The sequence below is a fragment of the Apiospora kogelbergensis genome (genome assembly GCF_038363985.1).
Source record: "Apiospora kogelbergensis strain CBS 113332 chromosome Unknown utg000007l_segment0_segment0, whole genome shotgun sequence".
In the NCBI taxonomy this organism is placed as follows: Eukaryota; Fungi; Ascomycota; class Sordariomycetes; order Amphisphaeriales; family Apiosporaceae; genus Apiospora; species Apiospora kogelbergensis.
This window is the reverse complement of record NW_027117424.1, coordinates 840,960-857,284: the sequence shown is the minus strand read 5'-3', so window position 1 is coordinate 857,284 and position 16,325 is coordinate 840,960. Positions and strand designations below refer to the sequence as shown.

At 54.8% G+C, this 16,325-nt stretch overlaps 7 protein-coding genes across 7 annotated transcripts; 2 read left to right on the top strand and 5 right to left on the bottom strand.

Annotated features, from left to right (window-relative positions):
• Positions 1-299: 299 nt before the first annotated feature.
• On the top strand, positions 300-1,528 carry PG998_010623 (uncharacterized protein; the record flags this gene model as incomplete). The annotated part of the gene is made up of 2 exons (XM_066877439.1): positions 300-894; positions 951-1,528. 2 exons carry the CDS (start codon positions 300-302, stop codon positions 1,526-1,528), a joined length of 1,173 nt encoding a protein of 390 aa, XP_066726493.1.
• Positions 1,529-2,311: 783 nt separating this feature from the next.
• On the bottom strand, positions 2,312-3,025 carry PG998_010622 (uncharacterized protein; the record flags this gene model as incomplete). Its single annotated transcript, XM_066877438.1, has 2 exons — positions 2,312-2,878; positions 2,972-3,025. 2 exons carry the CDS (start codon positions 3,023-3,025, stop codon positions 2,312-2,314), a joined length of 621 nt encoding a protein of 206 aa, XP_066726492.1.
• Positions 3,026-5,082: 2,057 nt separating this feature from the next.
• Positions 5,083-7,128, bottom strand: PG998_010621 (GMC oxidoreductase; the record flags this gene model as incomplete). Its single annotated transcript, XM_066877437.1, has 4 exons — positions 5,083-5,683; positions 5,753-6,576; positions 6,652-6,995; positions 7,068-7,128. 4 exons carry the CDS (start codon positions 7,126-7,128, stop codon positions 5,083-5,085), a joined length of 1,830 nt encoding a protein of 609 aa, XP_066726491.1.
• A 3,283-nt stretch (positions 7,129-10,411) lies between these two features.
• Positions 10,412-11,128, bottom strand: PG998_010620 (uncharacterized protein; the record flags this gene model as incomplete). Its single annotated transcript, XM_066877436.1, has 1 exon — positions 10,412-11,128. The coding sequence occupies one exon, from the start codon at positions 11,126-11,128 to the stop codon at positions 10,412-10,414; it is 717 nt and encodes a 238-aa protein (XP_066726490.1).
• Positions 11,129-11,164: 36 nt separating this feature from the next.
• Positions 11,165-12,076, bottom strand: PG998_010619 (uncharacterized protein; the record flags this gene model as incomplete). The annotated part of the gene is made up of 1 exon (XM_066877435.1): positions 11,165-12,076. The coding sequence occupies one exon, from the start codon at positions 12,074-12,076 to the stop codon at positions 11,165-11,167; it is 912 nt and encodes a 303-aa protein (XP_066726489.1).
• A 304-nt stretch (positions 12,077-12,380) lies between these two features.
• PG998_010618 (uncharacterized protein) lies at positions 12,381-14,063 on the bottom strand (the record flags this gene model as incomplete). The annotated part of the gene is made up of 1 exon (XM_066877434.1): positions 12,381-14,063. One exon carries the CDS (start codon positions 14,061-14,063, stop codon positions 12,381-12,383), a length of 1,683 nt encoding a protein of 560 aa, XP_066726488.1.
• A 590-nt stretch (positions 14,064-14,653) lies between these two features.
• PG998_010617 (uncharacterized protein) lies at positions 14,654-15,967 on the top strand (the record flags this gene model as incomplete). Its single annotated transcript, XM_066877433.1, has 1 exon — positions 14,654-15,967. The coding sequence occupies one exon, from the start codon at positions 14,654-14,656 to the stop codon at positions 15,965-15,967; it is 1,314 nt and encodes a 437-aa protein (XP_066726487.1).
• Positions 15,968-16,325: the final 358 nt, after the last annotated feature.

Here is a 16,325-nt window from a genome sequence, read left to right as displayed (position 1 = left end):
TTTGAGAAACAATTCAGTTGTGATGCAGAAAGCCCAGTACGCAAACAAATGCGTAACTGAGCGGCTGTTGGGTCGAAACAATGGCCAGACTCGAGGCCACGGACTCGACCTTTAAATAAGGCCCAGTTCCCAGGACAAGACTCCATTCATTCTTTCTCATTCCATTATTAAAAACCCCGACGCCCCCTCTCTTTGGACATTTGCAGACAACTCAGCAAGTATCCACCGCCTTCGAGAAAGACCCCATAACCACACTGGAGAACACGCAGAACGGTAAGCCACGAGACACGCGACCAATCATGGCCGCCGCCGTTCCATCACCCCCACAGCCCCTTGGCGGATCCACCACCACCACCCGTACAACGATGCGTGGTGATGAGAGCCGCCCGCCGCCGCAGCTGAAGTCGCCGGACCAGTACCGGCGCGAGCTGATGATCGAGTACGCCTTCGCCGCGTACGCGTACGTCATCACCGAGGACGAGGCCGACGAGATCTTCTTCCAGCCCAACTGGTGGGACGACGTCGACGCCTTCGTGCGGTATATGCAGGACGTCAACTTCGGCACCCCAATCCCTGGCACCACAAACGTCCAGGCCCCGGGCTCCATGCGCGTCTACACAGATGCCGAGCTAGACGCCATGGAGGAGATGGGCGACTTCTACCCGCCCACGCCGGACCTGGCGTCGTCGAGTGACGGCGACAGCAGCTCTTATGCCGACTCCGAGGACGAGTTCGTGCTGGAGGAGGAGGACGAGTGGGACGAGGAGGAGGAGCCCGAGATGACGGAGGATGTCGAGGAGGAGGAGGAGGAGGAGGAAATTCCCCTCTACGAGCCTATGTCAAAATGGGCTCAGAGGAGGTGGCGCAATGCTTGCTCCCCGCCTCCGGATTACGGTGAGTCATTCCCCCTGCGGGCTCCGCGGCAGCCATGCTCGCGGCTATAAGCCAAGAGCCGTACGAGCCCGGACTTGACATCCAAAACTTTGAGGGCGAGCTGGACGACGAGCAGCCCGAGATCGAGGAGGAGGAGGATGAGCCGGAGGACGACCAGCTAGACGAGTTGTCCAGCTGGCTTGACTCCCTGGCCGTCCCCGCCGCCCCGTCGACACCCGCCGCCGACGACCGCCCTACCGAGGAAGAGGGGGCTGATACTCCCGAGGTGCCCGACACCCCGCTCCAGAGCCCTTTCTCCCCCGTGGTTGTCGTCGAGGCGGCGCACGCCGTGGAGGTGACCCTGCAAGTCGCGGCCCCGGCCGTCGTGGTCGTCAAGAAGAAGGAGAGCCGCAGCTCTCTTCTCTCCACCACCTCTGCCCCCGCCCCCGCTCCTACCCCGGCCGTCGTCGTGGTGATGCAGAAGAAGGAGAGCGCCGCCTCCCTTCTCTCCGCCATCTCCGCCCCTGATCCCGCCCCGGTCCCGGTCCCTGCCTTCCCCACCCGCCGCGAGCGCTTCGACGTCCGCGTCCGCAAGGCGAAGAGCATGCTCTCGCGCAGACTGAAGGCCGTCTGTCTCTCGGGCCTCTCTTCGTAGGCCTCTCTAGTACGAGCGAGATGCCCGAGGAGGTAAGCGTTTCCCCCTTTTCCGTCTGGTAGCCGCGGGCAATAGGTAGGCGTCTGGGGAACGGGAGTTGTTCCCCGGATGAGCAGGTCACCTGCCCGCGCAGGCTTCCTTTGTTTTGTTCTTGTTTCTTGTTTCTTGTTTTGTTTTGTTTTGTTTCTCGTTTCAATTGCGCGCGCTTGTTTTGCATCCTACATAACCTGGGTGAGTTGTAGAGATAACGCCTAATTGCTAATTAGCTTAATTAAAAAAAATATTAAAAAACCAATTCCCAGTTACCTTCTGTTCTCAATCTCAGCACCATGATAGTGATGCCGTAGAATGTAAAAGTGCCCTTGGTAGTTCGCAACGGAGAGCCATGTAGTCCCATGCCCTTGTACAATGGACAAATGAGTCACGTTGTGAGAGGTGAAATAATGGTGCGAGTAAGTCAATTTCAATTCCATGCTAATTGCAGCGTTAGTCGTCAGGCTCGGATTAAGCCCATTCGGTGTACATCTAGAGAACATATCTCCTTCGAATGGTAAAAGGCTATATATCCATCAATCGTAATCTCGTCTCATCATCTACATGCATGCAAGCGTAGTGATCTTATGTTCTTCAAAAAGTGGTTCCGTTCCATATCCAGTTTCCCTTTCAAAGCCGCCCCTAAAAGGAGACCAGAAGCCCTAGTCCCATCACCCAACGCCAAATATACAACATGTCTTGTTTTTGTTTTCGGAATAAACATTAAAAGTGTGCGTGTCGTGTCTTGGTCTAGACGTAGACGCGGCGGTGCGAGTGGGAGCTGGTGCGGCGGCTGTGGGGGCTCCGGCTGTGACGGTGGCCGTGGCGGTGGTAGTGCGTCTCGCGGACGTACGTCTTGCGGCCCTTGTGGGAGGAGTGGTGGGCGCTGTCGCGGTGGAACCAGGCGAGGACGGCGGTGAAGAAGAAGAAGATGCAGTTCATGATGCCGAAGGCCCAGCAGGCCTTGAGCATGGCGCACGTCTTGTCCGTGGTGGTGTGGATGCCGTTGACGTCGGCGCTGCCGAAGATGCCGAAGCTGATGTCGTACGAGCTGCCGCGCGTGATGTGCGTGCAGTCGGCCTTGGCGATCCACGCCAGGTAGTAGACGGCCGCGATGAAGGCCCCCACGAAGCCCAGGTCGATGACGGACACGAACAGCGCGTTGGTCGACGACCGGTGGTAGCTGAACAGCGTGAAGATGGCCCAGGCCAGCGCCAGCACCGACACGATGAACAGGATCAGGATGTAATCGGGTGTGAGCGCATTGGCCTCGACGTATCCGTGAACAAAGTAGGCCAGCATGCCCATGGTCGGGATCTGAATTGAATCAATTGGTTAGCATGCCGCTCTTGAGAAGGCTGCGCGCCGTAGCGCATATCGTCACAGCGTAAGACAAGAGGGGCAACCTACCAAGGTGAGGATCTCCATGATCCGCCAAAAGGTGAAGAACACTGCGAACATCATGTTGGGCAACGGTTTGTTGTAAACGTCGTACAATGATTTGATGGTGGTACGTAGGCGATTGACGGCGTTGTCAATCGATATGCGCTTTACCCAGCGATTGGTATGTGAGCAAGTAAACGGACCAAACTCGTCGCTCGCAGGAAATGGGAGGTGAGACGGGGTGGTTGGTAGGTGAAGTAGAAGGACTTCAGACAGGGACGGGACCCTTTGTGCGTCCTGGCCAGACTTTAAGAGAAATCCAAGAAGAAGAACAGCAACGGGCAACTGGTGTGTAGCGTCGCAGATGGTGCAGCAAGGGTGTTTCCCTGTTTTTAATATAAACGAGAGAGAGTAATATGACCCTAGATTGATCTGATCTTGGGTGCGTCGACGGCGCAATCGACGAAAATCGACGAGTAGCTTTCTCCCGTAAAGCGGTGGCTGGTCTCTCTACCTACACACCAATTGGCGAAGAAAATAGCAGCTCTGCTCCCTCCAAGCTTTGCGACAAGCAGCAGGGCAACGGGTGTGATGGTGTTGGGCCAAATGACGTCGCTGATCAGCGCTCGGAACTGCCTAAAACCGCCTGGCGCACAACGTTCCGAGGGGGATCAACCTTGGACACGGAGGTTACTTCGGACGACCAACAACAACAAGATGTAATAAGACGACAATCGAAATGGATCTCACGACACGATTGACGAGTTTCAAGGAACAGGAAAGAAGAGCGTGTCCAAACAGCAGATATACCACCCCAACTTATATGCGATTGTATCTACATGTACTCCGTAGAGAAAAAGAAGAGGTGAGTGAGGCCGGGACTTGTCCAGCGGGTCATCGGGCATGAATTGCTGGCAGCTGGGTGCAGTAGCTGATGGTCAGCAATCGCTCACCGTTCGGAAGAGGTGTGGTGTGTGTGTGTGTGTGTGCGTTGTAGTGTTGTCAGCCCAGAAAAACGAGGAAATGGCGGGGGCTGGCAGAGAAGCAGGCTAGCAGGCTGAGGTGCCGCAACGCCCGTCCACACTTCATTCAGTCACTTCAGCAAGCCACGTTTTTCTGACCGAGATCCCCCTGTCTCGAACAAATCCAAGTGGTTGGTTTCTCTTGCCAACTCTTGAGACCCAAGAATCCTTTGTTCGTGTCTCAGGTGGTAAAATCCGCCTATTGGACAGACAGGCCGGCGGAAAAGAGGTTCGTCCCTGATCACCATTGTTGGTGGATTTTTAGCTGCAGTGCTACTGCTAGTGTTTAGTAGGCGGGCTGGCTGCTGGCTACTGGCAGTTGGTTCCCGCCAAGACCCAAGCAAGCAAAATCAACGTCGAGTTTGAAAAGAAGAAAAAAGAAATACTGCTGGTGCCTGGGTTCAACTCTAACGCCGCCATGTGCACTGAAGACTGCAAGCTACGGCGCCCGGCCGAGACCTTGTTCTTATCTCGGGCTTGTCTGACGTTTGGCACGCATCCAACAGATAGCCGAAACCTTTTCTGGACTTCGATGGTAACGACTGTTGTTGGAGTAGATAATGAAATAAATGTCGCCGACCGACACGTTGCTTCTCCGTCATCTCATCCATCATCATACGTGTTTGCCATGAACTTTTTTCTCCCATGTAGGTATATGCAGGTCCTCGTTTCTTGGCGCAAACCCACCCAGCGTCGCATCCGGCGCCTGTCCCCGTTCCATCCCGATGGGGAGCGAGGCCCAACCGACATGCATCGCAGTCCAAACCAGCCAGGCCGTCCCTTGGATCGGTTGACGTCTTCCTGCCCTACCCGTACGACGTGCGACGCGCCAGACGCGCCTTGCCAACGTGAACCCTTGTCGCGAGGTCTTTTCAAGTCTGCGATCGGCTTGCCTCGCTTATGAGTGACATGGGGAACCCTTTGTCGCACGACTTTCCCGGCCAGATTGATCAGGTACGTTGGTAGAGAGGGTGATGATGGCAAGATTGCTTAGCGGTCGGCATCGTCTATACTTCACGTTTGCATAAAAGTTCTGTCGCGGCATGCATGCTTTGATTGTACGCTTCTAAATTGATTCTCCTATCTGTCCTCCCCGCCTACGCCCCCGCCCCGGCATCACGCGAGCCCGAGCTCCTTGATGAAGATGGCGGCCGCCTTCTCGCCGATCGTGAACGCCGTGTTATTCGTGTTGGCGCCGACGTTCTCGGGGGCGACGCTGAGATCGGCGAGCTTGAGGTTCCGGACACCGTAGACGCTCAAGTCGGCGTCGACGACGCCCATGCGCTCGCGCGGCGCCATCTTGCAGGTGCCGAGCGAGTGCCAGGTGGTGTTGACGTTCTCGCGCAGGTGCTGCTCGATGGCGGCGTCGTCGTCGGCCGTGTACTCGATGTCGGTGACGACGTCGTTGGCCTCGGGCGCCTGCTTGGTCTCGACGCACGCCGCCTTGGACCCCGCGGGGAACCTGGGGTGGCCCGCCGCCAGCTCGCCGCGGTACAGCTTGGTGCGCCGCATGAACTCGCGCTGCTTCTTGTACGCCCACATCTGCTTCTTCAGGTCCACGTCGTGCGCGTCGCTGAAGAAGCCCACGTCGAAGTCGAGCGGGTCCGACACCTGCGGGCCCGTGATGTGGATGTGCCCGCGCGAGTAGGGGTACGCCGTGTAGGTGCCCGTCGTCACGTACTGGCCCTCAGGGACGGTGCTCGGGTCGCCCAGGAAGCTGTCATGGGGGAAACGTTGTTAGAATACCGAAGGCCAAAAGGTCGGAGGATGCACGAAGGTAACTTACCACATGACGGTGGCCATCAACATGAGCGGCCTGCTCGGCGCGTTCTTGAAGTCTCGGTCCCAAGCCTCGCGGAACTCGGGCCCCAGCGCCGTGACCTCGTCCTCGGACGGCCGGATCTTGGAGCCGAAGTCGATGGTGTTCCAGCTCAGCATCTCGTCCTTGTTCTTCAGCATGGTGTCGAGGTCCCGGCCGCGGCCCGCGAGCATGGCGTCGATGGTCTCGTCGGGCCGCAGCCCGGTCTGGTAGGGGTAGAGGACGAGGTGGTGGTCCTGGTAGTCGTGGCCAACGCCCGGCACGTCGGCGACAAGGGGCACGCCCGCGCGCTCGAGGACCTCGGGCGCGCCGACGCCCGACCGCTCCAGCACCGACGGCGTGCCCAGCGCGCCGCACGACACCACCACCATCCGGCGCGCCCGCACCGACCGCACCGGCGCCTCGCTCAGCGCGATGGTCGCCTGGAACTCCGGGTTGGCGCGGTACTCGACGCCCACGGCCTTCTTGTCCTCGTCGAACAGCACCCGCACCACCTGCGCCTCGACCACGACGTGCAGGTTGGGGTACTTGGCGCCGTCCTGCAGCTTCGGGTGCAGGTACACGTGGGCTGCGTCCTGGCGCTTGCCCTCCTTGGAGACGGTCCGCAGCCACGGCGCGTAGCCGTCGCACGAGTCCAGGTCCTGCAGGTCCTGGAAGTCGCGCATGCCCAGGCTCTTCGCCGCCGTCCGGAAGTCGGCTTCGGATTCGCCCCGGTAGCCTCCGTCTGTGATGTGCACGGGGCCGTCGTAGCCGTGGACGGCCTCGTCGCCCTTGCCGTGGTATGTTTCTAACTGTGCGACCCATAGTGTCAGACGTGAAATGGTCCGAAGGTACCCTTCCTCCTCTCAGTAAACCCCCTCACTTACCTTCTTCATGTAAGGCAGCACCTCGTCCGTCGACCAGCCGGGCATCTTCCAGGCGTCGAAGTCGGGCCGCTGCGCCCGCGTGTACATCATGAAGTTGATGGAGGAGCCGCCGCCGAGGATGCCGCCCGAGGGCACGATGGGCTCGCGGTCGGCCAGCTGGGGTGCCTTGTTGCCCTTGTAGAAGAGGGCGGCCTTGGTGGCGGGCTGCAGCAGCGCCAGGAAGGGCGCCGGGTTCACGACGAGGGGGTCGTTGTGGTTGTTGCGGCCGCCTTCGATGACGAGGATCGACAGCGTCGGGTCCGCCTCGGCCAGCCGAGCGGCGACGACGCAGCCGGCGGTACCGCCTGTGGTTCCGGAGAGAAATCGTCAGCCCAGGCACCCGGGAGGGAGGTGCGAGAAGTGGTCAGTCGGCTTACCTCCGGCAATGATGACATCGACCTCCTGGATGTCATCGGCGCTCTTGGTGTGAATGCCCATGATGATCGATGGGGGCAGCAACTATAATACGTTCTTGTATTGTAGCAGCAAGAGGTCGGGATTAGGGAATGGAGGTTCGAGGGTATTTGATCGTAGCGAATGGCGAATGTCTCAGCCTCGATCTGCCGGGAAGGGTTGCTTTTCATATGCGACCCGAGGCACCACGGACTCAACCCCCCTCGCCCGATCCATATGGACCCTGCGGGGTGTCACACACACAGTGCAGGGGTCTATGTCTCTCGGCCGTTGCTCGCCGCCACCTGGCACATGCCGTCGCATTGCTTAGAGTATTGCAGGAGGCAGCGGGTGCGACAGCTCAGCCCTAGTAGACCATCTAGCCGCGTTCCAGACCAGGCCCGGGAGGAGACACGAGGACGAGTCGACGAGGCAGGGCTCGCATTGTGAACCCCCAGAATGCGGCAGGCATGGTGGCACAAGGTGCAAGAAGAGAGGCGGGAGAGGTTCCATGTCTCGGTGCAGATCACCCGGCACCAAGTGTGTGGGCGTACAGTAATCTCAATTGATACGCTACCATTGGCGGCTCCCAAGGCGGAGAAGCAGCCGCAGCGGGCATTGTTTTGATTCCAGACCCCCAAGCCCCGACGTCTCGTAACGCCCGCATGGTCTCTCTGTACACACTGTGCGTTCGCGGTATTGGTTGTTTGTTTGTTGGCAGACTTGGCTTGCTGCCTTGGTTCATCGGGAAAAAGGGAAAGTACAGGCGCGCAGGTGAAGCGTCTGCCCCGCTTATTGCCCATCGTCTTCCCAACCCAATCCTTTATCTCCAGATCTCGCCCCTATAAAAAAAGAAAACCCACGGCTTTTCCCCGCATAGCGCCAAGTAGTGCTGCTCCCCTACTGCCCCTACTGCTCCCCCTTTCCCCTCAGATTCCCAATACACTGGATTGGGTAAACCGCTGCTTTGGTAAGCCGACCGCACTCCATACCTGCCTTTCCTCCTTCCTATCTCGTCTTCTTTCTTTTGTACGGCGTATTCCTCCTTCAATGCTTCCCGGCAATTAGTCCCATCGATAGCGCTGTTGGGCCTTGAACTGCCAAGCTGAACGACCTAGCCGTCACTAGGACACGCGCATAAGCAACCGGCGAATAAACGGGCTGCATCGCGAAGATTGCGAGACAATTCGAGAAGACACACTAATAAAATTGGATTGCCCGTTTCACACCCAAAGCCCTACACCGAACATTGCGACTTTTTGTTTCGTCGTCTTGGCTTGGCGCTCAATTTAGATAACGAACATTCGGTGCTTCTAGCCTCGCAACCTGCCCGACAATTACATAGTGAAACGCTGCTAGCCAGCCACTACCAGTGACGCTGTCACCAGCGCCGTTGCACGACTGAGTACGAATACTGTGCCTAGCCTACTCGTCGCCCACGAGCTAGATACGTGCCAAGGGACTAGAGCTTGGAATTGCTAGTCTTTGTCATACTTTATCCATGCTACTAAAATAGTAGACCAACGCATCGGTGGATAGCCCTAGCGGCGCCCATCATCCAAGCCTTATTAGTGGCACTACTAGAATAGCATCAACCTGTGTGTATCGGCAGCGTGGGTTCCGTGGGTAGCGCTGGCATAGAAGGTTGGGGTGTACTGTCCAGCGCCGACAATGCGCCGAAAAGGGACATGCCCTGTATTGGTGTAATAGCTAGCTTCCTCCCTTCATGAGACTCTTTCAGCTTCTTCGGTTATAGTTCCAAAAGAACAACGCCATGTGGGCTCTAACCTCAACCCCCGACCAACTACATTACCTGTCCGTTCCTCACCCTGGCCCGAATCCGTCTAGAAGTCCAGCCCTGTTCTTCGCTGTCACATCGACAGGCATCCAGACAAGTCAAGTGATTACTATATTTCCTCGACTAGCGGGTACTGTTTCTCCCTTGTAATCTATTCGTCCACGATCGTTCTGTGCACCTTCGGGCCGTAGAGGGTCAAACTTGCCGGCCACCTTGACCAACGCGTCTCAGGTGGCAAGAAGCTCGGAGCTATTCTGGAACCGGGCGAGCCGGTCTCGCCGCGGTGATCGTATTCCGAATCTGGTGCCCATTCACCGACTGATCGGCGGAAACTCATCAACCCAGGCCTCGAACGCGCCCAATCCGCTCCCCTCTGCCTTTCCTGGAGCAACTTCAATCTATCTAAAAGGGTTCTCCTAGTTCTAGGTTCTCTGGGCTTTATTTGGGTTGTTATGTGCAGGCAGAGCTGCATCTGGGAGTGGAAAGCCTCGTCGAAGATGCCGAACCGGTTCGTTGTTACGATGAGGATTTCGTCGTACTATCTCAAGATATAGAGGAAGCTAGAGACCAGGGCATTTCGCTTGTCAATATCCCAGTAGGGGGTTTTCTGGCTTCATGCAGTTGATTATGTTATTTCAGCCGATTGGAGTTCGTTCGATTGAAAGATTTGTTACAAAAAGAGTTTTCCGGCTATTGGGCACATTGGCCACGTAGCTACGTGAGTTGATTTAAAAAATAGATTCTTAAAGTTTCATTTCTGTTGGGCTTATACCTTAACATTGAACCGAAGAATAAAAAGAAAAGAATCCGTATACACATTCTCGTTCAAATTTTAGGGTCTCACGTCTCGATGATATAGGGATCAGTACCGAAAATAGCTCAGGTTTCATGCCCGCGGAGCAGTTGTTTCGATAGGGAAGGGCTAATAACGTATTTCTCCCGTCCCATAGTTAGCAAGTAAAAAGGCGTTACTCTTAATCGCCACCAATTTCCTGCTCAGATCCTATGACACATTCATCCTGGCTGATCCTCGCCCAAATTATTTCAGCTAGCTTTATACAGCCCCTTTTAATAGGTATGCGTGGGGTTTACGACAGTTACTTATCTTTTCTTTATTTCTTTTTCTGTTCAAACTCAAGTTGTCAAACTCACAGAAACGAAACACTATTAAGAGAGTTATAATCATGTTAGATCTTGCTCATTGAGAGGCGTCAGCCTGCACCAATCAACCAAAATACCCTGATGTTTCTACCCAGTCCATGGAAACTCCGTCAAAGAATTTCAAATCTTCCGAGCTGGTCCAACTTGGGAAGTGCTGTTTGTCTACTAACGAAGAGTCTTCATAATTCTCGGATGCCTTGTTGAGGAACACGATACGCCACCACTCGCAATACCCTAACCGATGCCAATACTCCAAAGCTCCGGGTGTCTCGTCGTGATTTTGGCGTAGCAACAACAACCCAAAGGCCCTGGATAATGACAACTTCGGCCCAAGGAGTAGTATGCACAAATCCTTAGCCGGAAAGGCTTCTAGGAGCCACTGTGTAAGAGCTCGTTGACGGGTGCCGGGTGGAACCGGGTGATGCCCGGCCCCCGATATTCAGGGTTCCCCGTTGACAGGTCTGACACATCGAGATGTACTTCAAGCATCGACAGCCGGTCGAAGTCCGCTCCAACCACCCGGCTGTGCTTCCAGCGGGAATCCTGCTCGATACGTGATAACCTCATAGCCAGGCTTCCGAACTCACATACGCGCCCTGTGAAGTGGCCCCAGATCTCCCCATCCAAGCAGGATGTAGAAAGTGTACACATAGGATCGAGGTCCTGATGAGGCGTTCCACTTAATGGGCTTATAGGCAGGAGGCTTTGAAAACGCGACGACTTCCGGGCCACTGACGTTGCGTTGGGGCGCCATCTACTCCCGAACGGGGCCGCTTCGGTGAAGACGTGGAGCTGACTGAGGAGCGGGTACGTGGCAAGCAACGCGTGCTCGAACTGCCGATCCAGCTCAGCCCTGGTAAAGCTGGCATTTGGGTTTGCCGTCACCCCGAGCCGGAAGCCGAAGACTTGTTGGATGCCGTAGACACGATCTTCATCCTTTGTGGCAACACGATTGCTAGCAGCTGTCAAAATGGCAATCCCGCTCTCAGAAGACACGGCTGAAATGCCGACGTGTTCCATCAAGCCCAAGCAATGCTTCAGAGACGCGGTAGGGGCCTGGACCCAGTTGGTTGTGTAAGATTGCATCCCGTTCAATGTATGCTTCTCGAGAAGGGCAGAATGTTAAACGTAGAACCCTATGAGGTCGTTAAAATTCAATTCGGCGCCATCTCGTGGTCCTGCATCTGCGTCTTGGGGCATAAAAATGCCGTCTGCCCCTCCGAGGAGGAAGGCTTCCTGAAGTGTCCACAAGGAAGAGAACCACGGGTTAGCAAGGAGCCTAGACACATGATCTCCTATAATGTCATGTATCTGTGCCTCTGCACCCATATTCATGCGTTCTTTGATAGTCTGTCCCACGGCATGGAGAGCCAGTGGGCTTACTCCTGGGAGCCAGATGTAGACCTCAGAAGCTGACCCAAAGATCTGCGCCTGTCGGCCGACCTCTGCCGCCGACCCCGGTACATAGTTGCGCTGATCTATACAGGCAACATCAAGCCATACCCAGTCCAATGTTTTCGCACCCGATGTCTCACTAGGCTTCCCTCTCTCCCTGTCCCTAGTTGCACGGCGGAGAGCGGCTTCGAATTCTTCTTTTGTGAAGTGTTTGGGGTCAACCCTTGGAATCGTCCATGGTACTCCTTTGATAGCAATTGCCTCGACGCTAGGCATTCTCATTTTCTCTAAGGACCACCGGCCCCATGTATAAGAAATAGCATTGTATCTCGGGGATAGGTGAGGACCGTACCAGTTTCCCGGCCTCCATTCGTACGACGTCATGCTCGGAACATGCAAAAGTCGGCGGGGCCAGTTCCCCAATCGGTCTTCCTCTTTGGCGAGGCGACGTGTGCTATCGAGCCCTTTGTCCCAGGCCCTAGAGAAGGCATACGCAGCCCGCAAGGGCCAGCGCTCGAGTTGCATCCTCACTCTGTGCCGCAGACGAGGCTTCTCAAGTAACGCACCTTGCATTGTGTAGGTGCCGTTGATGTAGCCCTCTCTCTCGTGATACCCCGCAATGGTGGTAATAGACGCCATTGAATTGTGCTAGGCGTCAGGTATAGTGATATAAGAAGACACTTAGTTGCGATAACGAAGGCGCAAAAGTCCAGGGGCAATATCTGGAAGTAACATAATATGTGTCAGATGCAATATGTGGTCAGCCTGGTCAATTGTGGGATGTCATGCTTATTAAATGCCAACACCACCTTGTGTCATCTGTGGCACAACCGATTCTGTTGGAATGCTTACTCATCCACTGTTGAGTATTAACTATTGTAGAACCTATTAGTTAAATAGCGTATCTACATTTGAGGTACCCAAGAACCTTGTTAGCTATGAATTACTGAATAGTCACCCTTCGATAAATCCACTCCTCATCGTTCAGCTCGACGCTCCATGTGCAGAATCCGTACCTACGCGTCACTCGCGTGCCTTCTTTCTTGAATTGTCCCACCAAGATACCCAAATACGCCACCTCGTTCCTTGATTGAAACTTCCCCAGCACGAAAACGTAACCATGCGGATGCTTTTTGACCAGCCTGTCAATTTCAGTTAAAGGGTTTGCCGGCATTTGATTCAGTGGATCTCGAGCCATGGCCATGTAGGGGTTGAAACCATCGTTACTGCTTTTGTCGAGGTATACGGAGCAGCGGCACGAGTTGACGAACTCGCCGTGGGTTTCCTGCAGCCATTCAGTGTGTCTGTTGTCTGTTCCCAAGCGCACCGCGGGATCCGACTCCCTGAGAAGAGTTTGCACGTATTTCAGTTTTATTAGCCTGCCCTCGAATACCATGTCGCCATGCTCATCGAAGCTGATCTGGGCGCGGCCTTCCCAAGGTAATTCCACCATGTTGTAGAACTCTTTAGGTACCAGCTTTGTGTGGTCATAAGGGGCTTGAGGTCTCCCTCCGCTCTCCTCGTAAGAGATGCCGATGCTGACGCTGGAATTACTTAGCTTCACGCTATCGACCCCCTGTTGATCCGACCCTTCGTGGCTACTGTACTTGGCCGGCGAAGGTATGGGGATCCTCCAGGACGGGATTGCGCCCTCGATAGCATGCGTGAAGGCTTGGCTGACAACCGGGGATTTGCAAATGATCTGTTTCGCAAACTCGCTACGGAGCTCATCGAGCCCCAAGGATCGGTCTAGCTTAAGCCCGAAGATCTGCATGATCCCGCAGACCTTGTCTGGATCTTCGGTGACCTTGCGATGTGGAACAACGCCGAGCAAGACTAATGGGTTTTCCGAAAGTAGGGTTTCGATGCCAGCGTAGCGAAACCTGTCGTAGAATATTGACTGGCCGCGATGCACAAGGTCATCAGTGAGGCTCATCAGCTTTCCAAGAGTGATAGGAGACCTGTCTCGGGGTGAGATGATATTGTCACCTTCGCATGATAATAGTATAGCGTCTTTGCGGAGATAGCCCTCCTGAAGTGTCCACAGAGATGTGAACCATGGGTCAGAAAAGAGGTCCTTCGCCACATCCCAGTCACACCGACGAAGCCCTTCTATAGCCTGGCTCAGTCTGTCAGTCGACATCTGGTGCAGCCACACGTAAGCCTGGTTCGCCCTGTCGAAAATGCCTGCTTGGTGTCCGATTTCGTCATCAGCCTCCTGCTGAAGCTCGGGGGTGAGGCCTGAACTACCCTTCTGAGGAATGCATGCGACGTCGACCCACACGAACTGTGTGTCTTGCCCGATCTTGCCAAGCACCTGCTTGAATTGGTCGCCTATAAAACCCGTCCCAGTGGATTCTGGTGCAGAAGGGTCATAATGTATCCGGGGCACAGGCCAAGGCAAACCTCGAATGTCAATTGCTGTGCCGTTTTGATCTGGCTTAGCGACGTACCGGCCCCACGTGTAGGAGATGATGTTGTAGCGGGGGCGCGCAGTATGATCATAAAAGACTTTGTCTCCTCTGGCAGATATGGGAAGAGAAGTAAAGTCGGTGACGCGGAGAAGCCTGCGGGGCCAGTAGGACTCGACCGCCCCCAAGCCGAATGAGTGGCAGGGAACAGCCATTTGATCGAATTTTCGAGACGACTTGAAAAATTGATGGAGGGGGTTTGGGGATGGTTTGGAGTGAGACGTTTGCTCTACCTCAAATACGCCATTAACATGTACAGTGTGTAAGACAGACTTCAGATAGTCGGCGACCTAGCTACAAAGAAAGACATGGTGTGAAGTGTTTGGCAGCCTGCAGTCCTTTATTCGACTTCGGCGTTCCCACCACATCGTTGCTTCCGCATCTTATTGGGCAACATCAGTCATCGGACGGTAACAGCGAGGGGGGGTATACAGGAAACGTATGCCACTACCACCTTCCCCGTCACTTTTCTAAATTTCTATAGGTAAATTTGGCAGCTGACAAAAGCTAGGGTAAGCTTAACCGGCAGCTGTCGGACGTAGTTGACAAGGCAGCAACCGTGACAGTGGGACAAGAGATTGAGTCACCGTAAAACATGAGCGGAATTGGCGGGGTAGTTATTCGGCCGGCCCCTATGCCCAAGATAGCCCTTCAATCCTCGACGCATTCGTTTCTCAACGCATACGATTAATCTAATCAACCGACCGCAGCCCGTCGCTTACCGCCTTGGTATAAACTGATCAACATGTCCTCATCGGCTCTTTCGATCATAGCCCCTCACGAGGCTGTGCGCGACATTGCACCTGATATTGAGGACTACTGGCCTCGACGGCTCTTACATATCTCATCCATGACTTCGTATGAGAGGGTGGGTGCCAACACCTACAATGGAGAAACATGTCCAGCCTATAACATCCTGAGCTATACATGGGGTCGCTGGGAAGATTATGCACCCACAGTACCAAGGACTTTGCCTGTGCGAGGGCTGAAATGGAAGGTTCCTCCTATAATGGAAAGCCATTTCACTCTGGCTGCCTTCCATAAGGTCGTGGATTCCATGCGCATGAATGGTGTAGAGTGGGCTTGGTTGGACGTTGCTTGCATTGACCAGGAGGACGACTCTATCAAGATGGATGAAGTGGGAAGACAGGCCAGTATTTTCAAGAAAGCCTCCAAGGTTCTCACATGGCTATCCAGGACCTCGGAAGCAGACCTGCGGGCGGCATACAACGTCCTTGACGAAAAAGGGCCAATGCTGTGGAATTCGAATCTCGTCGAAGAATTACCGGCAGGTATCATACAGCTACTCAGCAATGCCCTCGAGACGATATTTAACGATCCCTATTTTTCGTCTTTATGGACACTGCAGGAATCTGTCCTTAGAAACGATTCTGTGGCGTTAACTACCTCCGGAGATCCAGTTATGACCGATTCCGGATTTCACCTACACATGTTCATGATTATGAACACCTGTAAAAACATCTATACCCAACTATCCCGAATTCTACAAGGCATGGAAGCAGCCTTGTATGACGAGCCTATTCGACACATTATATACAACATGACAACAAAACTTCAGCAAACTGGTTACTCATACACGTTTGCCACCAATCCAAATCTACAGTATGCCATCGCGAAGCACCGCAAGACGACGAGAGAAGAGGATAGAGTTTATGCCATTATGCAGGTCTACAATATTCGTGTTGGCCAGGCCCTCCGCGGCAACGAGCACCCCACACTGGACTCGCTAGTGCAGGAGTTCGGGCTTGCGCTGAACAAACGATCTCCGCTGTTGGGGCAGCTCTTTCTCCACGCGTCCGAACCAAGGGACGGCCTCTCTTGGTGCATTACGCAGGATACAAGAGTGCCCGAGGCTTTCCGTCTCCTCAATATGGCCAGTTGCAGCGCCACCATCCGGGAGGGCGGCGGCGGCGGCGGCGTCATAGCAACTGGTCCTTGCTTTTCACTACTCAGCTGGTACGCGACAATGCGTCTGCTTTCTACCACCGGCCATCGCCTGTTGCGGGAACTCCGGCTCTGTATCTGGACGATCACGTAGCCCAAATCGTCGACCCGAAGCGCAGTGCGAGATTTAATCACCTCAGACGAGGTGCGGAATCGCCAAATTTCTTTGCCAATAGTGCAGCAGAGCCTAGCACAATGAGCGAATTCTTAGCTTTCTCGCACAACGACCTACTTCTACAAAGAAAGATAGACGACACACAAAGAGGAGCTTGGCGCCAGTATACCAGCCACGTGTTGGAGTACCATGCACGCAAGAGCGTGGACGTACGGGTCTTATTACTGGGCCACCTCAGACACGATCCCACAGGGGGGACTGAGGGCTTCGGATTTGGGGATCAGCATGTCGGCTTGATAGTTCGACAGGTCCCATCTAAGTCATCTGGTCCTTCTGA